Below are 18,748 nucleotides of genomic sequence, written 5' to 3'. Positions count from 1 at the left end.
ATTATTTGCGAATGCACAAAGGCTTCTGTATCAGCCACTGACAATACCGGACAGTGGCCTTGAATTTCTTTCCAGACCTAAAAAGTAGCAGCAGTATTTTCTTGCTTAAGGCCTATTTATTCTAAGGCTGCCATCTTCTCCTAGGACGCGAGAACTAGATTAGTGAGAGAAATAAGGAGTTGGCTTATCAGGTCTCATTATGGCCCATTGCCTGTTTGTATCAGAGTCTTTGCTGGTGGGTGTTGCAAATTGATAAACATTAGTTAGGGGATGAAGTTATTAGTCCCCTAACCATGACCCCTATACAAATTTTTCAATGTAGATTACATAGCAATGCCGTGGGGTCATTGGTTACTTATTCAGTCAGAAATCAAATCCAGTGTTGCTTGAGTTCATTGATAAAGAGAGAGTAACATATGGAACCCAATGTCGTTTTACTTCATCATTCGAGAGAGAGTATCTGTGCATCGTGTGTCCAGTTTTCTTTTGTCACTGTTGATAAGGCAAAATAGAAGGCTCATTTAGTTGAAGTAAATAAAGAACACTGTGTGAGTATTACATGTCAACAAATAAATCATAATTTCTTAGCCCTTTATTAACTTTTTAGCAAAATATACAAAAATTAGAACTGTTAATTGTGAAATTTATTACATAATATCCAAAATGGAAAAATAAAGCTGTTCTTAGTAACTACATACTGTATGCAAAGTTATCTTTACTTTACTTACTATAAACTGACAGGTATGACTGTAAGATACTAGTGGGAAATGTATATAGAAAATATATAAAAAAATCTTAGTTACAACGTCTCTTCTACTGTATTTACATATCAACTACAACATAATTACCGCAGCTTTTGCATCACGAGAAAGTCAGATTTACTGTCTGTAACATCCCTTACATTGAAAATACAATTCCACAGTCTACAATTCGGCATTTCCCCATGTCGGGATTTTTGGCAAGAGCATCCGTCAGGATCTCCAGTCCCTTCTCCACCTTCCCAAAGCATCCTGGCATTTCTGAGCCAGGATTATCTCTTAGGAAGATGCCAAACATGGCGGCGGTAGCTTCTGTTGACTTGCCCCCGACCAGGCCTTCGACCCATGACCTCCCATATTCGTCCTTTTGGTTTTCTTCCTCCCAGTCTACACCAGGAATGATGGCCTTCCCGCCAGATCCGTCGTTCTTCTCGTAGTCACCAAAGACTGCGAACTCTGTTTTGTCGTCGCCCTTGTTCAACACCTTCAAGCAGTTGGTGTTGGCGTAGGATGGTCCCTTCTCGCCAGTGCACAGCAAGAAGAAATGATGGGCCTTATTGGTACCGGGAGGAGAGAGGCGAATTAAGAGCCGTCCGAGACAGTCCTGTCCTATCCCCAGTTCCAAGAACGTCAGTCCGGGAGCAGTGTTCATCTCTTTCATCAGGTCATCATACTGTAATCAGAAAATGTCACATTGTAGATGGCTTTTTTAGGGAATTTAAAGTGTAAGAAATCTGTGGGTAGGATGAGAAAAAGTCGTAAAGAGGCTAGTGTAGGCGAAGACACAGACCAGAGTGTTTTGAGATGGTTTAATCATGTGGAGAAAGTTGAGAAAGCTTGGCAGCAAGAGTGTAAAATGAGTCAGTGCTGAAAAGGACGGAGATGAAGTCTTATAAAGTGCTGGGCAGACAGCGTGGGAGGGTGTTGGTACAAAGGCCTTGAATGGTGTGATGTGTAGGAAATGTAACACACTGCTCATCAGCCTTGAGTGGAAGTATACAAAATGGGTAATGTGGATGTTTTCTACATGGGAGTTCATTGTTGATTAAACAGGAACATGTTAGAAGTAGAAATGACTGTGGTCTTGTTATTCTCGTAGGCCTACCACTGGTTGGGGAAAAATGAGTTATGTATGTGCATATATATATATATATATATATATATATATATATATATATATATATATATATATATATATATATATATATATTTATAGTTTTGTTACTACAATCATATTTCTTGAACAGAGTAAAGGCTTAGTCATGGAATTGACTAAATTGTGATTTTACCCAAAAACCTGGCTAAATTTACGCTGCGTGGCTTAAAAATTTATGACCTTTTTCTTGCCACATACATTCTTGGACTAACCTTCTTTCCCCTTCCTGTTAATCAAATTAAGCACACCGGGAACGAAGTGCACTGTCCCTTTGTGTTTCCCACAGCTGCACATGAGAGATGCTCGGTCGACACTTCAAAACAACAACGGGAAACTCCTTATTCCTATTAATGCTCTCATTGGAATGATGCCGTTGACTGAAGAGAAACCCCAACTGTGGGATGCCCTTGAGACTGCCCTATCCTCTGGATGCCCTGACAGAAGTGACAATCTGACCTGCTTTATGCTTTCCTCCGGAATGTCCTCACGTAGGCCTAGAAAACAAGTGATCTTTGGAAAACGGTCAGTGAAGAAACAGCATCAAGATGAGCATGTACTGCCCAAGCCTACCGACAGAGGAGACCATGGAGTAACTAACTTCAGAAGTAGAAGGCAATTACTGAGTCCCGCAAAGGGTGCAAAGCATGTAGATCCATAGTCCCTAAATACGTCGACTCTCACCCTACCATCGGCACTCCTGACATGGAAAAATCTGCGCTTCTACAGGGAGAGGCCGAAGAACCTCTGGGCACAAGTGGAAGTGAGTGACGCAGCCATCTGTGCAGTGCAAGCTGACAATTAAGTTGTTATTAGAAACACAATGAGGGAAGTAGTGAAGAAATAGGGATTATAAAGAGGGTGAATTCCGTCTGAGAGAGAGAGAGAGAGAGAGAGAGAGAGAGAGAGGTCTATTTTCAAAATATATAAACGACAAAGTTCCACAGTGAAGAAAAACTTTCAGGGAAATGTTAACTGTTTGCTAATTTTTTACTTAGTGGTGGTAAATTGTATAAATGTTGCATCAGTGTGGAATATTTTACTTTCTTTTCATATTGTTTATTATGTGCAAATTGAAAGTTACAGCACAAATGTTAAATTGTAAAAATGTTGCATCACCACTGAGTAACGTTATTTTAACGCTGCTCATTTTGTCATTTTTTTGTGTTAAATTGAATGTCAACGGCACAGTGTGAAAGCTATAAAAATACTGGACCGCCACTGAGCTGATCGTTTTCTTTTCTATTTCTTCCTATTTATTGCGTAGCAGATTGCGTCGTTTAATACTATAAATGTTCTCCTTTATTTAGCTAAATACCACGTTGCACTTGGCCTGGTGTATGTATATCATAACATGAAGGAATGCCTTCACGTGAATAAGAAAGAGAAGGAACATCTCCTAAAACCGAGAAAGTTCACTTCTTCCTCTGATTTTTCTCATTTCATTTCACTTCCTTCTGGAAGTCATGTAAATTTAGAGCGTAAGAAGAAACCGTTATTCTCAGCTTTTGTTTGTCCGCTTGTTTGTTTGTTGCACTGGTGAACACACTGTTACCTTGGAAAGGAAGATTATGTACGGTGTTTTCAAACGACGTGCCATCAGATCACTGCTCAACTGCCGTACGTATTACTCTCTCATGCTGCCCTTTTCAAACTAACACCAGACCTCCAAGGGGAACGCGAAAAGCCAAAGCGCGAGGGAAGCCAAGAAGTGAGTCTCGGGCAGTTTCGTGGAAGAATCGTTCACACTGAAGTGGAGGTAATTACTTTAAATGGAATCTACAACCAACAAAACTTAAAATGATAAAAATATGGATTCTGAGGTTCCTTTTAATCATTCTGAAGCACCTCTTCACATTTGGAGATGTTAATAACCTGGAACCTGCTGTGATAAGCGGTGTTTTTAATATATTTTCATAACGAAAATAAAAAAGCTAATAGCAAGAAAACAATATGTAGCGGGACTCACGCTGCTCCAGAACTTTCTCTTTAATCAGAGGTCACCTTATATTAGTAACAAAGGGTTTTGGAATACAACAAGTCTTATTTCCTCTCCATTAATAAAGACCATTTTCTTTTTCACGGGTGGAAAAACAACTCGGCGTTAACACTTACATCAACAGTGTGGAACTCGCAGTTGGGGGGTTCATCCCTGAGATGGTGGAGGCAGAATTCGTTGTCCCCTTTGACGGTGATCTGTGCGTACCTTTTGCTCTCCTGCTGGGGCTGAACGGCGTATATCCTTCCCTTCTGAAGGCTGCTCTGCACGGGCCTCCTCATCTCCTTCAGGTAACTGATCTGAAAGTGGTGTATGTCACAGGAACATTTTTTTCAGATCATTCTGCCATTGTGAACAGATAGTACCTACAGTAATTGGAGTAACAACTAAAACGAAAAAGTTTCCTGGTGTACATTGATTGTAGTATGCAACTGTAGATATGGTTCACTGCCAGCTAAAATCAGGATGTGTGAATGGTTACCTGGAATCTGAAACAATGGACTGCAAGACCTTTCATCTGTACTCACAGAAAACACATATAGCAGGAAAAAAGACTGCAAAGATGACTCAGTTTTCCTAGAAAAATAATAGATAAATAAATAAGTAAATAAATAAATAACTAAATAAATAAATGAAACTTGAAAATTCGTACATTTTACACATTTGTTTCGAAATGAATGGATCGAGTTTACACATGCCTTGACTGATATTCATAATCTTATAAAAGCTTTCTTTTATAAAACTAGAAACATCTGATTTTCTTTCCAATGAATTGCTAGAAAAAAATACTTTCTTGGGCCTTGCCAACTGACGGTAAGACTGTTGCCACTAACATGTAGAGAAATTTCCACTGTTCACCTATGCATATAATTTCTGACGCACACCGGGATCGAACCCAAGTCTCTCTAATAACCGGCTAGTGTGCCACCAATTGACCCATAATCGTTATAAAAGAAGTTGGAACCTAAGTCCTTCTGTTCCTGAGGTTTTTCCTGGGCAAGCTGCTGCCTATACATACCCGCGAATTTTACCCAACTTCCCGACCCACCAGTGAGTCTATTGGTAGACTTTCATTCAAAATACCCCTTCAGTGAGAATATGATGGAACTAATAAACACGCTGAAGGGGTAATTCAAATGAAAGTCTACCAACTCACTGGTGGGTCGGGAAGTTGGGTAAAATTCGCAGGTACGTTTAAGCAGCAGCCTGTCCAGGAAAAACCTCAGGAACAGAAGGGCTTAGGTTCCAGCTTCTTTTATAACATTTATGGGTCAATTTGTGGCGCCCTAGCCGGTCATTCTGATGTGTCAGAAATTTATTTCTGTGAAACACGTGCTCATGTGTTTATTAGTTCCACACACACACACACACACACACACACACACACACACACACACACACATATATATATATATATATATATATATATATATATATATATATATATATATATATATATATATATATAATTGTATATATACATATATATACATATATAATTGAATCACGAACATATGGAAAGTGATGAATATATAAATAAAGGCAAATGCCACGAGCCTTTATGTATATATGTTTGTATGTGCATATATGTATATGTGTGTGTGTATGATATATATATAAATATATGTCATAATATATATATCTATATAAAATATATATATATATATATATATATATATATATATATATATATATATATATATATATATATATATATATATATATATGCATTGCATTATGAAGCAGGCAACAACAAGCAAAGAATTAATGTACAGAGAAAAACTTACATTTAAATGTTTCGGCACATCCTCTTCTGTTGCCATGGCAACCATCTCGGAAGAAAGATCGATCTCATCTTCTTGTTTTTCGCCAGCAGGAATCAGGCTGTCTTTCGCCGCAGTCACCATGTCCTCGATTTTCTTCGTTCTCTGTAGAGGAAGGGTCGTACGAAAGGATCCCGTTATCTTTCTACTTGTTTCTCAGACCACCAGCCTCAAATTGTCATGTCACCGTCAATGGTTTTTACCCTGAGAAGGCTAAGTTTATCATCCTTTTCTACTCAAATAAAGTGGCTACTCTAATATCCCTACACAGAAAATACTGACCGACTGTACGGCATTTCATTCTGATAACTGACACACTTTTATCATCAAACTGGCATGGCTTACATTCAACTAACATGTTCATGAATACCTCTTGAAGAAGATCAGTTACATAAATATGGCTTTAGAAGCTCAAGCTATTCGGCTATTTTGAGGGAAGCCAGATTGCTACTTGGTCAATGAAGGTGACCGATTACAATTTATTACGGTACCAAGATGATTACTCAGACTGTAGTGGAGTCAGAGATTTATTTGGATTCTTAAACTAACTAACTACATCAGGGTATGACAGCTATTTTGGTTACTCCAGCTACTGGGTTCCACCCAAAATAAAATGCCCTCTTGGATTCCATTGCATATAACTCAAAACCTAATATTGTATCAATCCCTGAATATATAACATTTCACGTGCAAGTGACCTCTAAAATAAAATTTAACGTGCAAGTGATCTATAAAAGTGAATTTCATGTGCAAATGATCTCTAAAATAAAATTTTATGTGCAAGTGATCTCTAAAATGAAATTTCATGTGCAAGTGATCTCTACTTTATAAGCAAGTGATCTCTAAAGTGAAATTTCATGTTCAAATTATCTCTAAAATAAAATTTAAGTTCAAGTGGTCTCCAAAATTAAATTTCATGTGCAAGTGATCTAAAATTTAATTTTATGTGTAAGTGATCTGAAATTAAATTTCATGTGCAAGTGATGCCTAAAATTAGATTCATGTACAAATGATATCTAAAATGAAATTTCGTGTGTAAGTGGTCTAAAATAAAATTTCATGTGCAAGTGATCTCTAACATTAAATTTCATGTGCAGGTTGTATCTTAAATTATATTTCATATGCAAGTCATCTCTAAAATAAAATCTCATTTGCAAGTGATCTCTAAAATTAAATTTCATGTGCAAGTGATCTCTAAAATTAAATTCCATGTGCAGGTCATCTCTAAAATTAAATTTCATGTGCAAGTCATCTCTAATAATGAATTTCATGAGCAAGTTATCTCAAAAATAATATTTCATGATCAAATGATCTCTAAAATTAACTTCCATGTGTCAAGTTACCTCAAAAAATAAAATTTCATGATCAAATGCTCTGTAAAATTAATTTCCATGTGCAAGTGATCTCTCAGCAGAATCAAGACTGTGTAATAAAACCTGCCTTTTCAATCTCCTCCCGGGTCTCCTTGTTTTTGATGAGAAATTTCTTGAGGTCTCCCATGACGTCGTTCGTCCTGGCAATCATTTCCTCAGTCTCCTCCAGGAGGGGGTCGATGTGGGAAAAATCGGGCGCCCCCTGCATCTTGTCCTCAACCTCTCCAATGGTCTCTTTCTGCCTAGAAACTGCCTTCGCCTGCCTCTGCATCTTCTCAATTTCCTCGCCCAGAAATCCGATGTGGGTTTCTGCCCTCTGCTCGATTTCCTCCAGAGCCGGATAGATCTCGTCTCTGATCATCTTTCTCACATCTATTAGCGATTCTCTGACGCTCGAATTTTGCTGGATCGACCTCTTGATGTAATACACTGCCTTGGTGCACCGGCCAGCGCTTTCGTCATAAATTTCCTTGTTCTCTGCTTTGTACATCTTCAGCAAGGTAGAGGTACGTTTGCCTTTCATGTTTACAGGCGCCGCCTTCAGGGAAATCTCCAGTTCACTGACATACTTCAGAAGCTTTAAAAGACCAATGTTGGTGCCAAGGTCGTTGGCAGAGTTGGCATTAAAGGCCTTCCGGCAAAAAGGGCAGTTCATCTTATTTCCCGCGATGAGCTGCTCCACACACAAAGTGCAAATGGAGTGGGAACAAGGGAGGACCTTGGGGCAATGGTTGCCTTCGCTGAAATCCTCATTGCAGATTTCACACTCTTTCGACGTATTTGAATTCTGGATGCAAGAAAAATAATTAAATTAAATCTCAGCACGTTATCTGTAATTCTTTGTCTGCTGGTGACACTCACAACCTGACTCTTTCGACGTATTTGAATTCTGGATGCAAGAAAAATAATTAAATTAAATCTCAGCTATCAGGAATTTAATGAGGGTTCCCGTTATCTGTAATTCTTTGTCTGCTGGTGACACTCACAACCTGAGTCTCAGTCATACGCGACGCAAACAAGATTTCAATCTGTTTTTCATAAAAATGTAAAATTAGCACTGCTATTATATGCATTAGAGAGAAAAAAATGTTAGTATTTTTGGACACTTTTACGTCTAATCAAACTCTGCCATTTTGCTAGAGAAGGAAGTCGCCAGAAACCGTTTCTCATTCAGAACGGTTTAGTTCTGCATTGTTGTACATGACGGATGGGGCTGCCTTTGGCCAGGGCGTTCTTGCTTCCAGAGCAGACGGTAACGCATTATCTTCGCATTACGTCGACAATCAATCGACCAATACAACGTGCTTCATCTGAGATTAACAGGAAATTTGTTCAGATTGCCCATTCAACTGATTTTAATCGTGCTTCTAACTCGTCAGGGGTAAAGATATTAATCCTAATCCTCATCTTCCTTCCTCTCCCCCACCCACCCCTTCGCGCGCGCGCGCGCGCACACACACATATATATATCTGTCGTGAATAAAACCTCCTTTACATATTTATCTAAGCAGAGAATAAATGAACAAAGTTGTACCTTTCATGGCGGGATCTGTACGACTCGAACTTCTGGAATTTAGTATAATTACAAGTTATCGTGAACGAAGCTTTCATGTTTTGTAAAATTCCAAGAAAGACTGACGTCATAAAGTCGGTGGTTATCGATTTTGTTTTTTATTTTACTTTATCAGACGGTTCTCCGGCCTCACTCACTGACGTTAACAACTGACTTTACACAACAGGTTCGAGTTTTCGTGAATTTTTTATTTGATTTGATTAGATTTTTTTCCCTGGCATGGGATCGGCACAATCATACAAACTGTGATAAAGCGTTCTATCACCTTGTCTACTTGGTCTTGACACTCGCGCAGGCGCATAAATTAGACATTACTTTCCTTCTATCAGCATTCCTCTTTTATCCGGGCTCAAGACCTACAGCGACCAAACACACATGGTAAAACGTAATAATCCATGGGAGGGAAATAGCATTTTAAATGAAACAATTGCAATAGTTTGTTTTATTACATGAACATGTCATATGGGCCCCTAGGAACACCATATCCAAAATGGGACAAATTCGGCCACTTTGAAATTGTGTAATTCATACTTTTAACCTTTTCGGAGGGTACATTTTTCAATATTTTCCTTTTTTCTCCAGAACAGTGCATCTTATGGGTAAGAGGTATAGGGACTGAGAAAATAGGAAATTAAATTCTACATAAGTTTGTTTTTATAATAGTTTTCTCTAAAACTGAAGGTTTTTCCGCAAACAAGCCCGAAATTGAAATACAGATTTTTTTGTTAAGTGAAATAATTGACTTTGGTCTCACTTTTACTTCAATATCTCCTAAACTACGTATTTCACAGTAAAATGTTATAGAGTCTGGCTTTTAGAGTGAAGTTTTTACTGTAATTTGGTATATTTGTTTTCCTTTACATGCTAATATTATGCACAAGAAACACGAAAAAGGAAATAGACCCAATTTTGAGTCCATGCAAAATAGATGAAAGTAGTGGGTTCAGTCAAACAAACTGCAATAGTTTGTTTTGTTGCATTTTCAAAATGGCAGACATTCTCAATGTTTGAGATGAAGTATGTCCTCAAATATCCATTTTAACATAAATTTATTGATTACTAATAGAATCACGATCTCAAGGCATTCATATTTGGCATCATATTTGACCCCTGACCCCTATGTCCTCCTAGGTCAAAAGGCAATCCTTACATTTCATGAATGTATGATCCTTGCTCCAACGCATCAAATGGACCACAGGAGAAACATATGAAGATGTTGCATCCAAGTATGTTACTCTTGCCAAGAAAAACAACAATCCTATTGTTGTCTTTGATGGGTACAGCAACAGTGCATCAAAAAACGCGTAACTCATGAAAACCGTGTTAGGGGCGTAATTGTTGCCTCAGATGTTCGTCTGGCACCTTCTCAAGTCTTTACCTTTGGAAATAAGGAGTCATTTTTAGCAAATCACAAAAACAAACAAGGTTTTATTGACATCCTGTCTGAAACTCTGAAGGAGCAGGGGGTATCTACAAAGCATGCAGAGGGAGAGGCAGATCTTCTGATAGTGCAGGAGGCAGTTACCACGGCAGTTAACAAGGTAACATGTCATAGCACAGATACTGACTTTTAATGTTTCTTCTCTGTCATCACATGAAGCCTAACAGTCCGCCCTGTTCATGGTATCACAGAAATCCAATACGGAGCACCCCATTTGGAACACTGGAGAAATTAGTTCACAACTCGGTGAAGAATGACGCAGGCGTTTGCCATTTATGCATGCTCTGTGTGGATGTGATACCACGTCAAGATTAAATACCATAGGAAAGGGGAGTTGTATTGAAAAAACAGTGTCCTCTTCGAGTGTGCAGTGCCATTCTTGTCTGACAAATCCACTCATGAGGAAATCAAAAGGGCAGGAGAAAGAACAATCATTCAGCTCTTCAGTTCTAGCACGGGCTGTGCATCTCTTGATGAGCTGAGAAAGAAAAAGTTCCAGGGAAAAGTCATCAAGAGGTGAGAAGCGAAAACTGCCGCCTACCAGTGATGCAGCTGAATATCACTCACTTCGTGTTTATCATCAAACACAAATCTGGCTAGGAAATAGTGATGATTGTGGTTGGAAGAGAAATGGAAAAAACTCGATTCCTTGCACGATAGATAACAGTCCTGCTCCTGATGCCTTACCAAAAGTAATCAGATGCAAATACAAAGGCTTTTGTGACACTCAGCACTGTTCATGCAAAAAGCATGGGCTATACTGTAAAGATTTTTGTGAGTGTCAAGCTAGCACTTGTGTTGACATACTAACAGATGAAGACACCGAACATGACTAATTTAATTCATGCGTGTACTTTGAGCCAGAATGACAGTAGTTTTGATTTAATCTGTTATATTTCTATCAGCTCAAGGAGCTGATAAATCGGTTGCTGGTTGTCATTTTAGGTTATCTTGCATCTATTACAACCACTGCAATCCCTAAGTCAATTTTCAAGGTAATCTTTTTTCCTAAATATTAAGTGCAGTTGCTTTTGATCCAGGTTGCTGCAGGTGTTGAGGATCAGCTTCCATGGCTGAAATGAGTTAATTCTAAATATGTTCCTGTTACTATGCAGTCAACATATTCAAATATTAAAAAGTTAATTTTTAGGAGATTCCAGCTCAAACAATGAAAACGTCCGCCATTTTGAATACGGAATTAAGTAAATTCAAGATGGCAGAAATTATATTTTTTTTTACTATGGTGTTCATAAAGGTCGCATTACCACATTCATGCAATAGAACAAATTATTGTAATTTGTTTGACAGAAACCACTATTTTCATCTATTTTGCATGGACTTGAAATTGGGTATATTTTCTTTTTTGCGTCTCTTGTGCAGATTATTAGCATGCAAAGAAAAATAAATATGTAAAAAAAAAAGTAAAATCTTTATTCTAAAAAACCAATTCTATAACATTTTAATGTGAAATTAGTAGTTTAGGAGATATTGAAGGAAATGCGAGACGAAATTCGATTTCTCCACTTTTTCAAAAAATCTGTATTCCAGTTCCCGGATTGTTTGTGAAAAAAAGTTCAATTTTAGAGCAAAACCTTATGGAAACAAACTTGTGTGGAATTTAATTTCCTATTTTTTTAGTCTCTATACCCCTTACCCGTAAGAAGCACTGTGTTCGAGAAAAAACAAAAGAAAATATGGAAAAAATATACCCACCGAAAAGGTCAAAAGTGGAAATTACACAATTTTAAAATGGCAGAATTTGTCCCATTTTGGATATGGTGTTCCTAAGGGTCCATCTGACATGTTCATGCAATAAAACAACCTATTGCAATTTATATTATTAAACCACCATTTTTTCACCCATTTCCCACGGACTATAGAGCGAACAAACATCGACTCACCATAACGAATGCCGTCTTACCACGAGTAGTAGGCAGCTGCCCATTCGTCGAAGCAATTCGACGACTTTTGTCTTCTCCCACGGGAGAAAAGACGTTATTTGTAGCTGAAAGGAAAAGAAAACGTTGTATAATTGAGACAAATTCGGAGATGTACGAAAACCCTGTGCTCCACTATGTCACCAGTATGTACTGTATAACGTGCAGACTGCTTACGCCCTGGCATTTATTTTAATCTTATCATATTGTTTTATTAGATAGTACAGATAAAGACCCTTTCCAGGCTTACCCTCCCCCGCTCCACTCTCTCTTGCAACTAATTCTAGTATTTACCGAGACCAATCAAAGTTATTTATAAAAAAACAAATTCAAGGCCACCACAATAAGAAGAGAAACCTTTACTTCGGAGAATAAGCCAATGGTTCAAAAAGCGACTGACCAATGCCGATCAAGGTATATATTAGAAACTTTCCTCCATGCTATTTTCAGGCAGACCACACAATGGAACGGACCTTTACAAAGAAGACTCGGTTTTGCAAACAGCCACTAATATCTGAAGTATACAAACGCTTTAATGCATAAAAAGGTCATCATCACAGTTGGATTATCTCTTTCAGGTGAGGCACAGCTGTACCAGGATCAGCTCAGGGATTTGGATGAAACGAGGAGAGGCAAAAATGAAACAGCGTCACGGTCAGTCACGACTCCCGGTTGGTAGGCTAAGTGTCGAGGCTTTTCTTGATTTACAAAAGAGCCTCTGGAATCGGTTTTAAAATATCTCAAAAATGCATTACCCGGATTGGATTTACCGCTAACAGACAGTCAAATTTTAAAATGAATTAAACTGTGTATTTGTACGTCATTTTTAATGAAAAATTCTATAAGAAACCCTTCCAATGGTGATGGGTAACTCTCTATCACTAGAACTCTTAAACTGAGATATGGAGTTTTTTGGAAAACATTTTATTCCTAAGAGTACTCAAATACCTGTAACCTGGTTACGGTATGCAGACGATATTTTTGACTAATATGCCTCAGCACGTCGATGTCAATAACCTGTGAAAAATGAATGAACAGATCCCCTCTGTCAAATGCAAACTGCAAACAGGCAAAGATGACTGCTTGACCTTTTTAAGACATTGTTATCAGACGTGAACATTTTCAGTGCAAATTCATTAAATATAGGAAAATAACAAATCATTTAACTTCATACACCAATCTCTTCAATGATCCTGCGAGCATCACGTGTTGTCAGTTCCGAGTTGTTGGGTAACAAACAATAGAGAAATGGGTGGGGAGGGACCTGTGCTACTATCCATCTCACGTTTTGGATACTTTCTACAATAAGGCTGTGAAGACATTAAATGAAAAGAGTGACAGGAAGAAAGAATGACCAGAGAACACCCTTGTTTGCCTTATTTCGTTGTCTTCCCGTAAATCTTCAGTTGAAAACCCTTATGGACAGAATCAACAGATTTTTTAGTCTGTTGGGCTCAAAAGGGAAAACAGCCCGCAGAGAGAGACGAGGTATAGGGCAAGGTGATATACTGTATAAATAAATATGAGAGAATAAAAAATAAAACCGATACATCTGAATTCAAGGGACGTGACCTGAAGGCAGGAATGACTTTGCTCAAAAGCTACATTTAAAATCTTAAATGAGTTACTAACGTCTGAAACAGTACCATTTATTATAAATCACAAAGCAAAGGCAAGTGTTCTGGATCGACTAACCATCATACTTTGAGTTTGAGAAAGGTTAAGCTTCGCGTCCTAAAGGCTATTCCACTCACGGGTACGTGCCTGACCTCGTTCAAGGGTTTGCGACCACAAATCTAAGGCGCGGAGAAGGAACAACAGCCAGAAAAGTAGCATCATCGGCGTATGCAATCACTTTGCTCTCCAGGGCTCACCACATGTCACTAGTTAAAATAATAAATGGCAAATGTCCAAGAACTTACCTTGAAGAACACCTAAAATGACATTTCTAATGCTACAATACTGACCATCAACCCAGACCCTTTAGGTTCTGCCCATTAAAAATTAATTTAAAATATTAAGGAAAAAACCAACGAATTCCTTCATCTTAGCTTGTAGATAAGTGACTCATGATTCATACGCTCAAAGGCTGCACTAAAATCTAGACCAACCATGCGTGCCTCTGCACCCTCATCAATAGCGCTCTGAAAGACAGTAGGTATCCAAGAGTGTATCTCGAGTACCAAGGTCTTTATGAAACCCAGACTATTGTGCTGGTAGAAGGTTATGACCTTCAATAAACCTGAAAAGATGCTTAAGACAGCAGGTTCTCAAAAACATCCTATAGAACAGGGATAACTGAAATGAACCTATATTCTGTATTTCATCGGCTCTGAGTCAGTCAGTAACATAAAATAGCACTAGAAAAACATGGATAAAAAAACTGTCCCCATCAGATTAGCAACATTGTTTATAAAATCCCATGTATGGACTGTAATTCATTTTATTTGGGTTAGCCAATAATGTACTCAGTAAAACCTGACTAAAAGAATGATGGTCTTTTTGTGTATCAAGGTGAAGAAGCACAAAAGATTCATTGGTTCCATAATAACATATTAACAAGAAGTAAAACCACTGTCTATAAATATCCCGTATCTGCTTTAATTCAACTAAACAAGGAAATTAATCCTAATTTAAGCCCATAAGTATACACGCTTGACCCCATTCTGCACAAAATGTTAGAAGGAGATTTAAAAAAAGAAATCTAAAAATGTCAGTCACCCTAGTTAATACCATTTGCCTAATCTGGTTTTATCCAGATCCTGGCTTAATCTTAGGCAGCTATGCCTCAACTGACAGCGATAATCCATTTCAATGGCCATTGTGCTGTATGCACTGAAACGGTTATATATTTCTTAAATCACAGTTGTTGTTTGTGAAACCGAGTGTTCTTTTTAAATCTTGTTCCGCTGGATGTTGTTGGCTTGGATATGCCTGGGAATACAGGGCGAAAAACATCGCACTCAGCTGTTTCACTTTTATCGCGGCCAAATAGCGTTCATGTTTTATGTCACGTTGTTATTCTCGTGATATAGGTCATACACATATACAGTTATGTGTACGTATGTATATATACTATGTGTCACTTAACAGCGTGTGGCGATAAATTCAGCTGAGGCCATGGGAAAAATAAAAGGGATTACCAAGCGCTTCCTTGATATTTCAACACCTTGTACCTTTAAAATAATACGAAAGCGCCTGGTAGTACATCCTTCTTTTAATTTTCCTGTGGCTTCAGCTGTGTGTGTATATATATATAAATGGATGCATGATTGTGTGTGTGTATTTGTGCAGCATAACTCCTGAGACGCATTGAGCAATTTCATGCAAACCTGGTATACATAAGATTTACTATCTGGAAAAGAATACTGTGGGGGTAAGACATCACTAGCACCAAAGGGTCACAAAGGGGGTGGGGGTGGGAAGGGCTTCCATGAAACGGGGCTGGTTCTGCCCGTAGACTTAGTGACTAAATAAACTCTACGGGTTTATCATACCTCACTTTGGTATACATATGACTTACTATCTGGAAAAGAATACTGTCATAGTACCAACTTCCCGACCCAGCAGTGACCCAACTGACAGCATTTCGTTCTAATTATCCCTTCTGAGTGAATATGATAGCACACTTGCCTTTCAATTGAATGACCCAGGTTCGATCTCAAAGTGAGTCTGGAATTTATTTCTGTTCCACATGTCATTGTGTTGATTACTTCTATCATAATCACTCAGAAGGGATAATTCGAATGAGATGCTGTCAGATGGGTCACTGCTGGCTCGGGAAGTTGGGTAAAAATCGTTGGTATACAAGGCAGTAAGCCTGCCCAGGTAAAACCTTAGGTACAGTGGTACTTAGGTTCTAGCTTCTCATATGACTGTGTGGTCTGGTAGGTCGCACGCTTGTCTTTCAATTGAAAGACCTGGGTTGGATCCCCATATGAGTCAGAAATTTTATATATATATATATATATATATATATATATATATATATATATATATATATATGTATATATATGTCATCCAGCTACTGTGCATTGGTTATGTCAAGAGGTTTCGAAAGCTTCTTGCATTAAAATTATCAGAACCTCTGTGGTAGTAAAGGCTGCCTTTACACACACACACACACACACACACACACACACACATATATATATATATATATATATATATATATATATATATATATATATATATATATATATATATATGTGTGTGTATATATATATTATATATGTGTAGTCTCTCTGTGCCACTATCATTAGGCACAATTTAGAAATGAACCACAGTCCCAAGCATTTGATGGTGCTTAGAATCCCTCGGTTTATAAATACTAAGGATAAACAGAAAATATGAAACTGTAATGTAAGAAACGTAGGACAAATTGGAAAGACAGAACAGGGAGAGAGTGAATTCTTGAACTTGACATCTTCGCGGTTTGTGAACTACAGTGCAAACGGACCCGGGGGGTGGGGGAGAGACATCCGTAAATGTTGATATTTTATTGAGGAAGAACTGATGGAATTGGCACAGAAGAAGACGTAATCTTAATACCAAATGCAGAAAGGCGATAAGAATGCACAACTGGTAGGAACAATGAAAGTGTGGACGATTTAACTGGTAAGGAAGGCCCGGGAGAGACTGCAAACAAAAGCGGCCTCAGTTAAAAAGTTTTGCTCTTCAAATAACTTCTTCAGTCAACAAACCAAGTAAAAATAATAATTCAGATAAATTGTAGTCACCATACATGGTAGACGAATGTTATTTAAATCTGTTTCCACCACTATCATAACGAATTCAAGGTAAATTCCCTCGTATTTGCTTAGCAAATGCAGCCATTATCGAATAATTCTGGATGCTTTCATAACGCATGCATTGCATGACAGTGAAGAAGAAAACGTTGAACATGCAGGCAGGAAAACATGTTACCAAGTGAATTCTGCTCCCGTTGTCAGACGTACGAAACTGGGATACTGTTACTCTACCAAACCAACAAGTTTTTACTTATATCAGTAAATGAAAAATAATCACAACAGGTGTTATTAAACTGCTTCAGCTATTAAAAAAAACTTGCAACAGTAGAATCCAAATATCGTACTGCTGATGGGCGGTGCTTAGTGCTTGAAAACATGGAGTCGATGAATGTGTAGCTGTTGTCTAACAGCTGATTTGGTTAGTCACTGGACACTGTTTACTATAAACTGGTAATAACTAGCCCGGATCTTGATTCTTGCATACAGATATAATAACAAAACCCTCCTTCGTTTTGAAAACAGGACAAGAAACAAATAAACGCGTAACATGCTAAAAGCAATGTGGTGTAATCACATGTAGGGATGAAAGCAAAAACGTCTCCACATAGTTCAAACGCAAGAAGTTCTCTAAACGTACAGATTAGATGACTAATTAAATATTGGGTCATTAAAAGCAGCAGAGATCCCTAATATAAATGAGGAGGTAAATTTCACTTGATGCTGTTCGCCATACTCGAGGGAAAAAAAACAACGGATCGTTCGTCCTTGAAGTTTGTTTTGAAGTCTTGCATTGCTGAAAAAATGAACCTTGAAACCGCTTTGAACAGGTTGTTACGGACATACAAATCACACCAGGAAACACATAGACGCATTTTTTACCTACCACCATTGCTGTTCAACATCCAGCCTGCTAATGGCAAAATTCCCTGCAGATATGTGTATTATTGGGCACAATTCACTCCAAACCTACAGTGCTTCGTCGATCTAGCCAACAGGGTGAGTCCATGCGTACTGGCACGCGGTTGACAGTTGCGAATAGTCATAAGCAAAACCTCATCCTCGTGTATTAAACATGATCGTTTCCGTGTGTGTGTCTCTCTCTCCCAAGAGCGATACGAATAATTAAAAATGTCAGCAGCCCATACGGATTACGGAATTCGGCAGTAGGTAAGCAAACAAGCTGCAAGAATTCTTAGGCTGTGAGATACTGAAGTTTTAAGCCTCATGATTTTCCACAAAAGTGATTCCAGAAACCTTGACGACCCACTTCTAGAGAGATTGTTTCGTACAGTTGTACATCCTTTTGATGTCTAAAGTGGAAAGAAAAAATAAATAGTTAAATTAATTAGATACTTTAGGAGTTCGTTCGCGGAACGATGACCTGTTCTTTTGATATACGAAGGAAAATGCGTTATATAAAAGAATGGCAAGAAAAAATTCGTTTTAAAGGTGATGTACGAAACATTTTTGAAACTTCATTCCAGTGTGCTTGCGGGAGGAGTCAAGGCGGAAAGTAAAGTTTTGAAGTTAATAACTATTGTGGAGTTACATGGGGAGAGTTACATGGGGAAAGAAAAACATAAATATTTATACATTCCCCTATGATTTCGAAAACATGTTCACAGAAAAGTAAAAATTGCCCCATAATCTCGCCACTTATGTTATGACGTCACACACGGGCGGGAAGAGTCAACTGTCTAAACAGAGAAGATGGAAACCAGGCGAACGCACATCACATCATCTCTGAGGGCGCCGGTCATTAATTTGCAGAAGTCTAATGTTTCGATTAACGACATTTCTCGGTAGCTTGGAATCAACAGAGTCACCGTGTACATTTGGATATGACGGAAGAGAGAAAAAGGAAATGTTGCAAGCAAGAGAGGATATAAGGTTGTAGCTGACGCACAAACCACCCACAAGCCGTTCACAAACAAAATACT

The 18,748-nt window shown here is 38.2% G+C and overlaps 1 protein-coding gene across 2 annotated transcripts; it reads right to left on the bottom strand.

Annotated features, from left to right (window-relative positions):
- Positions 1-579: 579 nt before the first annotated feature.
- On the bottom strand, positions 580-18,748 carry LOC136841731 (uncharacterized). Of its 2 annotated transcripts, none has more exons than XM_067108982.1 (6): positions 17,692-18,748; positions 12,022-12,125; positions 7,174-7,893; positions 5,698-5,838; positions 4,027-4,209; positions 580-1,431 (listed from the first exon to the last, which is right to left on the bottom strand). In XM_067108982.1, the coding sequence occupies exons 1-6, from the start codon at positions 17,708-17,710 to the stop codon at positions 898-900; spliced, it is 1,701 nt and encodes a 566-aa protein (XP_066965083.1). In that variant the 5' UTR covers positions 17,711-18,748; the 3' UTR covers positions 580-897. The 2 variants fall into 2 exon arrangements, with proteins under 2 accessions (XP_066965083.1, XP_066965084.1); XM_067108983.1 differs by having other exon boundaries at positions 17,688-17,824.

This window comes from Macrobrachium rosenbergii, chromosome 9 (genome assembly GCF_040412425.1).
Source record: "Macrobrachium rosenbergii isolate ZJJX-2024 chromosome 9, ASM4041242v1, whole genome shotgun sequence".
In the NCBI taxonomy this organism is placed as follows: Eukaryota; Metazoa; Arthropoda; class Malacostraca; order Decapoda; family Palaemonidae; genus Macrobrachium; species Macrobrachium rosenbergii.
This window is presented reverse-complemented; position numbering and strand designations above follow the sequence as displayed.